This window comes from Fringilla coelebs (genome assembly GCF_963513975.1).
Source record: "Fringilla coelebs genome assembly, chromosome: 11".
In the NCBI taxonomy this organism is placed as follows: Eukaryota; Metazoa; Chordata; class Aves; order Passeriformes; family Fringillidae; genus Fringilla; species Fringilla coelebs.
In genome coordinates, this window is record NC_140037.1 from 7,725,557 (window position 1) to 7,738,165 (window position 12,609).

General features: G+C 48.6%; 1 protein-coding gene across 2 annotated transcripts in view; it reads right to left on the minus strand.

The window, feature by feature from the left end:
- Window positions 1–8,777: 8,777 nt before the first annotated feature.
- LOC311157826 (gamma-aminobutyric acid receptor subunit beta-4) overlaps window positions 8,778–12,609 on the minus strand; it is a gene marked incomplete at its 3' end in the record, with an annotated part of 75,363 nt that continues 71,531 nt past the window's right edge. Inside the window, exons 8-9 of one of the 2 annotated variants that reach the window (XM_084212801.1) lie at window positions 11,082–11,326; window positions 8,778–9,155 (exon numbers count right to left, since the gene is read on the minus strand). In XM_084212801.1, coding sequence (XP_084068927.1) covers window positions 8,778–9,155; window positions 11,082–11,326 — 623 coding nt within the window. Of the gene's footprint in view, window positions 9,156–11,069; window positions 11,327–12,609 lie in introns of both variants that reach the window. The other variant, XM_084212800.1, reaches the window with a different exon arrangement.

The window sequence follows — 12,609 nt, forward strand, 5'->3', positions numbered from 1 at the left end:
ACTGGCCCCAGCCCAGTGAAGCTGCCAGATCCAGGCAGGGTTTCAAGGAGATGTGCAGTTGTCAGGTCTGCTCCTGTGCTCAGACTTGAGCAAGACATGGGGCTTTGCTGGGCTGGGACTGTGTGGGTTTAATCTCTGCTTTGCCCATCCCTTTCTTGCTTCAGTGCAAGTGAAATGGGAGAGGGAAAGGTTGCCAAGCCCCTTGCTAACCTTGGCAGGGGCTGAGACTCAGGGATTCGTGCCCAGTCTCTGCTTGTGAGCGGCTCTGGGACACATCTTCCTTCTGTCTGCCTCAAAACTCAAGGACCACAAGGGTGGCAAGATCTCTAACAAAAGCCTGAACCCTGCACTGGCAGAAGAACCTCTTCCTGTCCCAAACAGCCCCCTGGGTCCCAGCTGTCCTGAGGCAGGGAGCACAGTGCTCCCCAGGCTGTCAGGTTCTGTAGGACAGGTCCTACAGTAGGACACTGTTTTTGGGGAAAAGAGGTGAAAGCATCACCAGCTGTGGCAGCCCCAGCTCTCTCACAAGGTGCACCTTGGGCTCCCCCCTGACATGTCATGATGTTGTGCACCAGGAGTTACCTGTTTGCCCTGCACTAAGACCCTCTGGCCTCGCTGGGAGTGGCCATTGCAGAGTTCCAGCCCAGCCAGGGGATGGTGGTGAGGGAGAAAAGCCCAGCCAGGGGCACCATCCCCTGCAGGTGAAATGAGAGGACTCCCTTAGGGACAGAGTCAAGACAAGCAAGTTCATCCCAGCGTGGAGCAGAGCATCTGTCAGTGCAGGGACAGTGCCAGCTCCCTTCTCTGCAGGCAGGAGACCAGCCACAGAGAGAAAAGCCTCTGCTAACCTGAGCCAGGCTGCTCCTGCTGCTGGAACCTGGCCACTGCCCTGGCCTGAGGCCGCAGGGGCCATCAGCACCACAACAAAGGTAAGCACAGTTTCCTTCCTTGCTGGCCTGGCTTCTCCCAGCCCACGGATGCCCAGACTCTCCCTGCAGGCTCCTCAGCACCAGGGCTGGGCACCATGAGCCACGTGATGGCACATCCAGCAGAGCACACGCTGGCCAAGGCATGTCCAGGGGGCTGGGAGAGCCAAGGAGAAGATCTTTGGTCTTCGTGCCTGGACACCGTCCATCAGACACCCAGCAAGGCTCCCAAAAAAAACATGGACCCAACATCTAATTAAGTGAAACAATTAACTCTGGTGCTTCCCCACATCAGAGCACTGAGAGCTGGGAGGCATTAGGCTTCACAGAAGGCGAACCAACACTGTTTAAAACACATACTGGAAGAGAAATTGTCATCCCCTTCACAAAAATAACGTTACTCACCACTATACTGTTTCATCCTTTCTGGGGGAAAAGTCTGCCAGCATAAATGCCAAGCTCAGCCTGTGCAAATGACAAAATGTGCATCCCTGGATCATAAATGGGTCTATCAAGTCTCCTCTCCTCACTTTGTCATACACATATTCAGTATTATTCACTGGGTGCTTTCTGTCCCTGGCAGAACCCTGGCACTGGCAAATTGAGCCTATCTTAGATGGGAGCAGACAGCCCCTGGCATGGGGCTGGGGAGGGGAGCTTTGGGATGCTGTGGGTCCATTGGGGAGCTTTGGGATGCTGTGGGTCCATTGGGAGGCTTTGGGATGCTGTGGGTCCATTGGGAGGCTTTGGGATGCTGTGGGTCCATTGGGGAGCTTTGGGGTGCTGTGGGTCCATTGGGGAGTTCTGGGATGCTGTGGGTCCATTGGGGAGTTTTAGGGTGCTGTGGGTCCATTGGGGAGCTTTGGGGTGCTGTGGGTCCATTGGGGAGCTTTGGGGTGCTGTGGGTCCATTGAGGAGTTTTGGGGTGCTGTGGGTCCATTGAGGAGTTTTGGGGTGCTGTGGGTCCGTTGGGGAGTTTTAGGGTGTTGTGGGTCCTATGGGGAGTTTTAGGGTGTTGTGGGTCCATTGGGGAGTTTTAGGGTGCTGTGGGTCCATTGGGGAGCTTTGGGGTGCTGTGGGTCCATCGGGAGCTTTGGGGTGCTGTGGGTGCATTGGGAGTTTTGGGGTGCTGTGGGTGCATTGGGAGCTTTGGGGTGCTGTGGGTCCATGGTCTCTGTGGTGGCACTCCCAGACTCTGGGTGCTGTGGCTGCTCTTTGTGGCAGAGCACAGCGCAGGGCAGGAGCTCGTGCTCACACAAGTCCCCATTGTTTTGTCTCAGCAGAGCACCTGCCCTTGGCTCCCCCCTGCTCCTGGTGGCCTGGTCAGCAGCAGAAAGGGCTGATGGGGCTCTGAGGCTGTCCCATGTTGATGCACTCCAGCCTTTTTGCTAAAGAATGACCTTTCCTAAGAGGATTGAGATTTCCCTTAGATCTGCCTTCCACATAAAGTGTTGGTTTGCTTTGTTTTTTTCCTTTTGGTCTTGCTGCAATAACACAAACAACAGGATATTTATTGGCCCCGCTGCAGGGAAGCCACACTTTCTGCCCCATGGAGGCAAGACTGTCCTCTGCTTTTCCAAAGCACTAAACACAAGACAGGCAACTCCAGTGCAGGCTCCCAGTGCCTTTGCTCCATCTGCATGACCCCATTTATCCAAGGGACAGCTGATCCCATCCTCCCCTCCTCACTCCATCTCCAGCCACAGTAAGGCATGGTGCAGGCTGGCTCTGGGAAGAGACCCTGTGCACAAGAGACTGGGATTTAGCACACAGCCCCCTCCTGCTGGCCTCAGGGGTGGTGGGATCAAACACTGAAAAGTTACTTACATACCATCACTTCCACCTCTACTGCCCACCTCTTCTGTGCTGCACTCACAGGTGGATCAGGGAGCCAGCCCCAAGGTCACCATCCCAGCACCTCTGTGCAGGCACAGGCACAGGCACAGGTCTCCCCTCCAGTCCTGTGGGAAAAGTCTGGGGAAATGGTTATAGTAGCCTGAAGGTCAGTGCTTCTTTATTGTACTTTCACCTTTCAGCTGTTCTTTACTTCTCAATGTACAGAACCATTTTTATTTGGTTTACATCAAGACATTAGAAATCAAACAACTTTTTTTTTTTCTTTAAAAAAAAAAAAAAGGAACAAAAGGAAATGAAAAATAAAACCCAACACTATATACATCTTCTCTTCCCCAGTCTCTGCTCCCTTCCCTCCCACCTTTCCACCCTCCCTCCCTCCCTCCCTCCCTCCCTCCCTCCCAGCATCTGCGTTAGGTCCTGCTTCCAACACATTGGTTTCACATCTCTCACCCAAACCCATCCCAACTTTCACATCTACTGTAAAGACATCCTGCCCTGCTTGGTAAGCCCAGTCTCCTCTCCCAGAAAGCATTTGGTAACCAGCAGGATGTTTCTTGCCTCGTTGTCTCTGGTGTGACCCCAGGGCAGGGCTCAGCCGTGCCCCAGCCTGGCACGGTGGTCACTCCCTGCACATCTCAGCCCAGCTCCTGCAACTTTGTCTGGATGCATCTGATTGTCCCTGCCCCCAGGGACTGGGCTCTGCTGATGGCCACGCACCCTGAGTCTGCCTCTTTTCCCTGTTCCTGACCTCCCTGTCCCCCAGACAGGACAGGCTGTGCCCAGCAGGGACTGCTGCCATGGCTGGGCCTCCTGGAGTGCTGCCAGCAGCTGTACCCAGCCTGTCTGACTCAGGGATGTCCCCAGTGCTCCAGTCCCTGCAAACCTGTTGTATTGCACATATATTTTCAAAAGCTCTCTCCTATTTGCTCTGCTTCTGAAGTTACAGCTCTCTCCCACCAAGCACCTTTTCCTCAAGCCATCCTCTCTATCAGGATTCCAGTAACCACCTTCCCTAAAGCCACTGTCCTTTGGTCTGCAGCTCCAGAGGCTTCTCTTCTGTCTGAAAACAGCTCAGAGATTTACACCCCTTCCTCCTCCCCACAACAAAGAGAACAAAACCAGCTCCCTTCCCCACCCCGTATCTCCTCCTGCCAGACCCTCTGGAGCAGATCTGGTCAAACAGACTGGCCAGATCAGTTCCCTTGCTGGCTCTGTTTCTGGGAAGTGGATGTGCTGTCCATTGGACAGAGGAAGTGCCAAGCCTTGGCAGGTTCCCCACTTATTTGCAAGACATAAGCTGCTGGCGTGGTGTCAGATGTGCATGCAAGAAAGTTGGATGCCATTTAAAACCTACAGTCCTGTTTGTTTCATGCACTGTCAATTTATCCTATATACACTACTGGCTGGTTTATGCTCAAAGCCATGAATATAAAGGTTTACATCTTCCTTTTACCTCAGTAACCAAAGCTGTTCTGTCACCCATGGAATAGCAGGGGTTTGCTAGCAGGGCTCGTTTCCCTCTTCTGCACTTCCTCTCATTGTCTTTTCATCTCTCAACACTCAAGGCAAAGGGGGGATAGGAAGGGGACAGGCAGAATTACAGTCCCAAGGTCCCAGTCACGAAAGGTCCCTGAGTGACAGCACTATACAGTATCAGAAAATGAAGCAATAGAGTTGTGTTGGCCATGTATGTCCTGAGAGAGATTTCATTTCTATTTCTGCTCCTCCTTCTCCTCTTCCACATGCCTTCCCTAGGCTGTTACACGTGGAAAAGGTGCAAAACATTCTCCCCCAGCCTGGCCCCCTCAGGCAGCCCAGAAAGCCCCTCATGTTCAAATGCTGAAAAGCACAACCCAGCAAGCAGCAGTCCTGCCAAGAAACCAAGCCCTGAGCATTGCCTCCTGCGCCACTGCAGCAAAAGCCAGAAGCAGCTCCACTCTGGAAAAACACTCACAAACCCTTTTCCCCCCTTTGCCCTCTGTGAAGAAGAGGAGGGCAGCAGTGGGCACGCCAGATGCAGCATGGAAATCTCCTCCACCTTTCTGGTAACACTCATGCTTGTGATGGCTTGAAACCTCTGAGCCTTGAGCATCAGTAAAATGCTTTCTCTATGTCCTTTCTGGGTTGCTGGACCTCAAAACAAAACAGGGGTTTGTTGCCTTCCTTAGGGGTTGAGGCAGCAGTTTGGAGGGGGGACACAGAGGTGCCACCTCACTTTGTGAGCAGAGCATCCCTAAAGGCCTTCAGCATCCTTCCCTCCCATTTCCTATTCCTCATCCCACTCCCAGGACTCTCTGTTGTTCTCCAGCACTCTGCCCCGTCACCAGCAAGTGTAAGGCAGCTCCTGAACTGTGACCAGTCCTGAGCACACACTCTTTGGCAAAGATCATTGTGTTGGACCCAAAAGTCCAGGAGTCTGGATGTACTGACTCTGTGAGTAACACTGACCTGGTAATACCAAGTTAGAAACATTCAAAGAGAGAAACTAGGATGACTCCTGATAGGAAAGAGAGCCCAGCCAACAGAGAACAGAGGCCACAGCACAGGAGTCTGGCTCCCAGTCCCAGCAGGAGAAGAAATCTGCTAAGCAAGAGCTTTTTTTCCCTGGAAAGGCTTTAGATTGTCACTGGGCTCAACCCTGGATTGAAGCCTCCAATATTAAACACAGCCTCCCCATGCCTGATCTCCAGTTTCTGGAGGCTGTACCTGCAGGGCACTGGTCCCTCAGGACCCCACCCTGTGCGGGGCTCAGCACCCTAGAAGCACAGAGCACCCCTGGGGTTTGCATCATCTGTGTGCTGCTGGCCCTGCCAGACTTTGGGGCCAGCTCACACAGCTCTCAGGTGCCCAACTCATGCCACACATTTGTCAGGCTTTTACTACAACTGTCAGATTCCTGGAGTTCCTGAGTCATTTTCCTCAGCTTCAGAATTTCTTAACCCACAACCATTTGTTTTCCCTCCAATCTTAATAGGCTTTTTATAACTGCCTCTTTTTCTCCCTACTTTTATCGTTCTGACCACCCTTTACATTGTAATCACATATATAAAAGGTAATTTTTTAGATATTTTATTGAATCATCAATCACCTGGTTAGGCTCCCCTTGCAAAATGGACCTGCTGATAAGCAGTGTCCATGTGGGAGCTGCAGCCATGCCATGCTGATATCCATTGACTTTCTACTGCTGCTGACATAAAGCACAACTTTATGACTTCTATTAAAGCATTTAAAAGATATTTCTGAATAGAATCGCACTAGGAAGTGCAACTTTCTCCATTGGCCAAGCTTTACATTCCTGCACATCAGGCAGACAGAACTACCTGATCCTCCAGACTCTCATTCCTGTACAGACCCATACAGACCATGAACTGCAGCAGTTTGGGAAAACCCATCCCCAGCAGCACTGCTCAGGGATGGGGAAACCAGCAGGAGGCTGTTCTGCAGGGCAGGGGAGAATCTAAGTCTGATTTAACAATTGTGCTAAAACCTTGGTGAGTACAGGCAGGCCTGGCCCAAACATGTGCATGCATGAACATGAGAGAGGGACAAACACATGGGGAAGGGGGGATGCTCTGCTCTTATGCTTCAGATTCTGCATAAGACACGTTACTGATATAAAAATAACAATAATTACTCTGATGAGGCCTGATCCTGCTTCAGCCAAGTCCAGGCAGAACTTTCCATGACTTCAGTGTTACTGGGTCAGGCCTGGAGTGATGCACACTTTCATAGTATTGTACAGACATAAATTAGTGAATGAAAGATGTGCATCAGGGTCATCTGAAAAACAGGAGTTTCCCTGGTCCCAGAGGATCACTCTGCTCTCCCAAGCAATGGGAATCAAGGAAAAGGGAGGAGAATGCTAGCAGGAAAATAAAAGGATGATTGACTAAAGGGCAATGTGGGTGTCTGTGGGTCTGTCATGAAAAAACTCTATCAGGTAAGAACAAGGTTCTCATCATTACTCCAGGAATGGCAGAATGACCCAAGGGTTACAGTTTTGCACTTGTGAATGTAACATATTCATGGCTTTTATTAATATTATCAGGGAGATTATCAATCATCAGTGATTGCCAAAGTGGCCAATAATTCAGTGATTTTCCTGAAAGTCACTGGCTCCTTTGGAAAAGTCAGACCTTGCTGTCCAAGGCCAAGGTCCCCTCCTGTACCTTCCTCAGGAGACTCGGGGACTTCCACAAGCACCAAGCTCAGCAATTTTCATTGCAACCTTCCCCCTGCCCAGCCTTTGGAGACAATCATCTTCCAGCAGGATGATGCTCCATAGAACCCCACCTCATCCTCAGCTTCATCATCTGCAAGGAAGGTCACGGGGTGCTTTTCTCTACACTCTGTACATCTTAACAGACATAAAGTGAAGCCTGGCAAAGGCAGCACAGATCAGAGGCTGCCAGCCCACCATTCGCTCCTGAACTTCTTAGGAAAGGGGATCATTATCATTTCCCTATTTTTTTTCACCCTGAAACATAACAAAGTTAAATGATATCTAGCCATTCCTGTGCCTTGATGCAGGCCACACTCAGAGGGCTGGAGTGTGGATCCACTGTCTGGCATAAAGAACAGGGAGAGGGGGAAAGGGCTGAATTTTTACAGTCCTGCAACTGCTTTTCTCTCCAGGCTCAGAAAGGAAGATGCAGGGTGGGGATAACTAGGAACACCCCCCCCTCTGAGGACTGAATCAGCTTAGTCTCCTCGAGATCAGATGCCAGCAGTGAACAGCAGCACTGTCCTATTGCTGATCCCCAAGTCCCTCTCTTCCCTCAGCAAGTGCCAATTTGCACACTCTGCCTCCCCAGCTCTGCCTCTGGAGCTGGGACCCCGACCTCCAACCTGGTGAAGCTGCAATGAGCAAACAAACCCCTGCTATTCCCCCCTCCCCCAAACACACTGCCAGTTAAATGTCATCTGTGTTCTCTTTCTACAAAAGATATTACAAAACCCCCCTCCCCAGCCCCCCTCCCCAGAAAACATGCTTGCACACACACATCCATGGACACACGTGCCCACACACACACACACACACACACACACACATGCTCCACACACACACATTCACACAGGAAAAACAGCTTGCAAACTCCTGAAGGTGGAAAAAGGCATCTTGCAAATGTGCCTTGGTTTTGATAAGTTCCCTCCTCCCCCCCTCCCATAAACCCCGCGTTGCCCCTTCCCTCCCAAGTAATTGCCTCGTCTTCCCCTCCCTTCCCAGCTCTTCCAAAATAAATATTCTTTTTATTTGTTGGTTTAAAAGACTCTTTTAGGCTTGTAAGCAAGAGAGAGGGAGAGAGAGAGAAAAAGAAAAGAAAAATCTCATAGCGTGAGAATGAAACCCCATCATCTCATGAATCTATGAAAGAATAAACATGAAGGGGTTAAGAACAGTAATAGAAGAAAGATTAAATAATATATAATAAGACTGAAAAGTGAAAGATGAAATTCAGTAGTGAAATGGAAGTGAGGATAGAGCATTAGTGAGCACAGCCAAAGATAACCTATCACCCCCACCAGTTTTTGACTCATTTTCTTTAAATCTCCCCCTCTTTTTTTTTTTTTTTTTTTAATTTTCTTGGTTTTGGGGTTTTTTTGTGTGTTTTTTTCTTTTTTTTTTCTGTCTTTTTTTCTTTTTTTTCTTTCTTTCCTTTTTTTTTTGGTTTTTGTTGTTTTTGTTGGTTTGTTGTTTTTTTTTTTTTTTACAATGGTGTAAGTCCTTCAGCAGGAAACCAAAATCAAGACAAACACATCCCTCCCTGAAACCAAACCCCCTCCCGTACCTTTCTCTCCCTTTACCCCACCCCACACTCCGTGGTTCTACATGTGCTGAAAAGAGAAGAGTAAGCTTAGAATAAATCTAATGAACCATAGGAATAAATGACAATGATAGTAAAGAGTAAAACCCAAACCCAAAAGACCACAACACTCCTGTGTTGTCATTGTCTGAGTGTCTGTCCCTATTATCTCTCTCGGAGGCCGCAGGCATCAATTTACATAGTACAACCAGTAAACAAGGTTGAAGAATCCAAAAGTGATTGGAAAAATGATCCGTGACCACTTGTCAATGGTGCTGACGTCTGTCAGGTCTGGGATTTTGAGCTTCAGCTTGGACGACCGCCGGCGCAGGCGGCAGTTGGCGCGGTTGCGGGCGGCGGCGTGGTGGCTCAGCGGGACGTGGCGGTCCAGGGTCGGGTGGTGGCCAAAGCCATCCCGAGAGGCCAGCGGCTTGCGGAACTGGATTCCTGAGCCTTCGAAGGACATGACAGAGTTTCGAGAGTCGCCCACGCTGCTCATCATGTCCGTGGCCAGCAGCTCGTTGCTCATCTCCAGCGTGCTGAGGAGGATGTTACCGTAAGGGTCAACCTGGGACGGGGAAGACAGACACAGAGGTACTGGGCCGTGGCATTCACATTCTCTGAAAAAACCCCTGCGCCCAGGATTTTTCGCCTGGGAAGCTGAGAAGCCTCAGAGAAAAGGAAAACAATTCTTATCTCATTTGCTTCTCCTGTGTTTTGCTCGTGTGGAATGTATTTGGAGGTTGTTCACCCACAGGTGATTGTTTCATTGTGAGAGGAATAGCGGATTTGTCTTTACAAACAAGCTGTGGGGCTGCTGGTAGATAAAATCAGCACTGGGAGATAAAAGAGACAATGAGGAGGATTCCACTAATTGATGAATGGAAAAATATATTTGCTTTTACAAATAGACTTTAGGTTTCCTGATAAATGAAATTAGACATTGAAAGATGAAAGAAACAATGGGGAAGAAAAACTCCTAAATTCAATAAAAATTAAAAATTAAAAGGGAGGGTTGTACATTAGAGGGAAATCTCTGGTATCAGGCATACTGGGAAGCCTATACCTCTCAAGTACCTCAGCCAGTGGGGAAAGAGAGAAGGGAAATGTGGCTGGGAAATTGGGATAAAAAGGAGGCTGTGTCCTCCAAAAATTTGAGACATCCCAGGGGAATGCCCCATGGCCTCTCCCTTTATTTGAATAAAGCCAAAAAAGGACTCCTCTATCTCCTTTTTGGACATCAACCTCTGGTGTTTGTGGATTAACTTTCCTAACAATTGGATTCTGGTGTGGGTTGTTTTGACTCATTGCCCAATCAGTGCCAAGCAGTGTCGGGACTCTGGAAAGAGTCACGAGTTTTCATCATTACCTTTTTAACACTAAGTAAGTATCCTTTCTGTATTCTTTAGTATAGTATTGTATTCTTTAATATAATATAGTATCATAAAGTAATAAAGTAATAAATTAGCCTTCTGAGAACATGGAGTCAGCTGCATCATTCCTTCATTTCCCAGCAAATACAATACTGGGTGTCCTGTGTACCATTTAGGGGTGATTCTGAACAGATTTCTGGGGAGCAATACTGTTGGAAATTATTTAACTTATAAAAAATTAACTTTAGTCATGGGTTGGTTCACCTTTGCCAAAGGGGGGTGGAAATTGAGGTTTCTTTTCAAAAGATTCTGTTCATTGAGGGTTAGAGTCTCATTGGGTGAGGCCACACTCAACAAAAAAGATTCCTAGATTCTGAGAGCTTTATATGTACAGGGTGGAAGTAGCCAGAAGACACACAGGAGATAGAGAGAAATTAACAGATATTAAACCCCTGGCAGGTTCCCAGTCTGGGAAAAGATTGATAGGAGAGCCAAAGAACAAGGACCAAAAATAGCATTGAAGGAATCAATAACCAATAGGAGATCAAATACTAAGAATTGTGTAATTCAGAACCAAAGAATGAAAATTTCTTTGGGGTTTCTTTTTAAATGTATAAATATGTGAAAATTCCGGTAAAGAATCACATGTGGTTGGAATGATATCCACTCCACATCCTGGCCAGAATAAAGTAGTGCCTTTAATACTTAAAAGATGGTGTTGGGGAGTTCCTTTTCTTCCCCAGAGTTTGGTGACTATACTGCTAATGGGGTCATTTGTGAGCTCTGAACATGCTGCGTTTGAGGGTTGTCCTCTGCTGCTGGGGTAGAAGGAGCAGCCACCTGTGCTTGCAGCAATTTTTTTAGTGGGAAGTGCCTTCTGCCAACACAGGAGGACCAAAAGCCACAGAGGGACTTCTGGCTACACCTGCCCCACTCAAGAGGAGGACTCTGATACGACTGGATGAGGATGATCAAGGCGGAAAAATTCCCAGTAATCACCAGACAAAGGAAACTGGGGTTCCCCTCTCATGATGAGCACAAAGACTGCTCTGCAGCTCACCCAGTGGAGAGCCTGAATTCTCCTGCCACAATGAAAGGAGAGGACAAACCTGCTCTCTCACCCTCTTCTCCTCGTAGCGGTGGCGCTCGTTGTTGGCCTTGCTGACGCGCTCGCTCTGCTTCTTCTGCTGCCGTGGCCCTCGCCCGAAGAATATGTAGTTGACAAAAGCGTACTCCAGGAGGGCCAGGAACACAAAGACGAAGCAGCCCATGAGATAAACATCAATAGCCTTGACGTAGGGGATCTTGGGGAGAGTCTCCCGCAGGTGGGTGTTGATGGTTGTCATGGTGAGCACCGTGGTGACCCCTGTGAGGAGAGGGCAGGTGCTCTGTTACCCACGTGGGATGGTTTCCTGCAATGCTGTTCTCAGCTCCCACATCCCTCCTTCCAGCTGGACAGCCTCAGGAGGGATGGCAGCAGTGCCACTGTCGTTATTCTAAACCCACATGCCCGCCACAAATTGCTGCAGAAAATGATCCAGCAGCAAACAGCTGGACAAGGTGTCAAAGCTGAGCATCATCAGCATGATGGGGATCAGCATCCCTGTTTCTTTAAGTCCCCCTGATCTTCCCTCTTTCAGTGTGGTAGGAAACATTCAGTTTTGCTCTTTTTTACCCTCTTCTCCTCCTTTTTTTCTGCTTCCTGAGCTCATCAGCTTTAGTGTGTGTTACTGAATGCCTCAGCATCCTTGGCATCGTGAGTTTATAAGCTGCTGTGTCTTCCAAATGCCATGAATTGGAGAAAGAGTGAAGAGATTTCCCTGTTCATGGCACTCTCTTTTTTTTGCCTGCCTTGTAGGCTTCTGTCCTTGACCCCATCAGTTCCAACCTTTCTCTCACCAGCTTCACTATTCATTACATCAATTATCACTTGGACACATTCCTCCCATGGTTCTCACACTCTTCTTTTTAGACCTCCTCACATTTCTTGCATCTTAAATAAGCATTTTGTGAACACTTTTGTCTCCATCTCCTCAGTTCCAAAAGCCTGATTCACTATGATTACTCTCACAGCTTCAGTCCTCTTCCTCACCTTCTTCTCAGACTCTTCCCTTCTCTGGACTGTCAGAGTGGCCTCAGACGTGCCTCTTTGACAGTCTTCTGCCAGCTCCAAAAACATGGCAACGAGCCCTCACACTTCTTTTGGGGGTGGTAACTCTTCCACTTCAACCTAGTCTTCCTCTTCTTCTCTAACTGTTCTTACTACCTTGCTGAGCTTCCTTTCTCCTTTTTCCTCCTCATCTCTCTGTTGGCAGCTCTAATAACCTCCATGACCTTAATTTCCTCCTGTGGTTTCAGCCCCACCTCTACAGTGATGGCTCTCTGTGCACCCAGGACCTCTGCCTGTCCTATTTCCCCTTCACCCTCACTGTGCTTTGGTGTCATTCCTGATAAAAGACTGAAAGAACTATTTGCCTTCAGTTGGTAAACAGAAGGGAGATATATTTATATACACACACAATATGGTCTATATTTAGGCAATAGTCTAAATATACAGAAATCTGAGGCAAGGAAAGGGAGAATAGAATGTTCTCCATGTCTCCATTAAAAAGTGAACAAATTGCAATGGAGACTTAGGGCAAGGAGGAG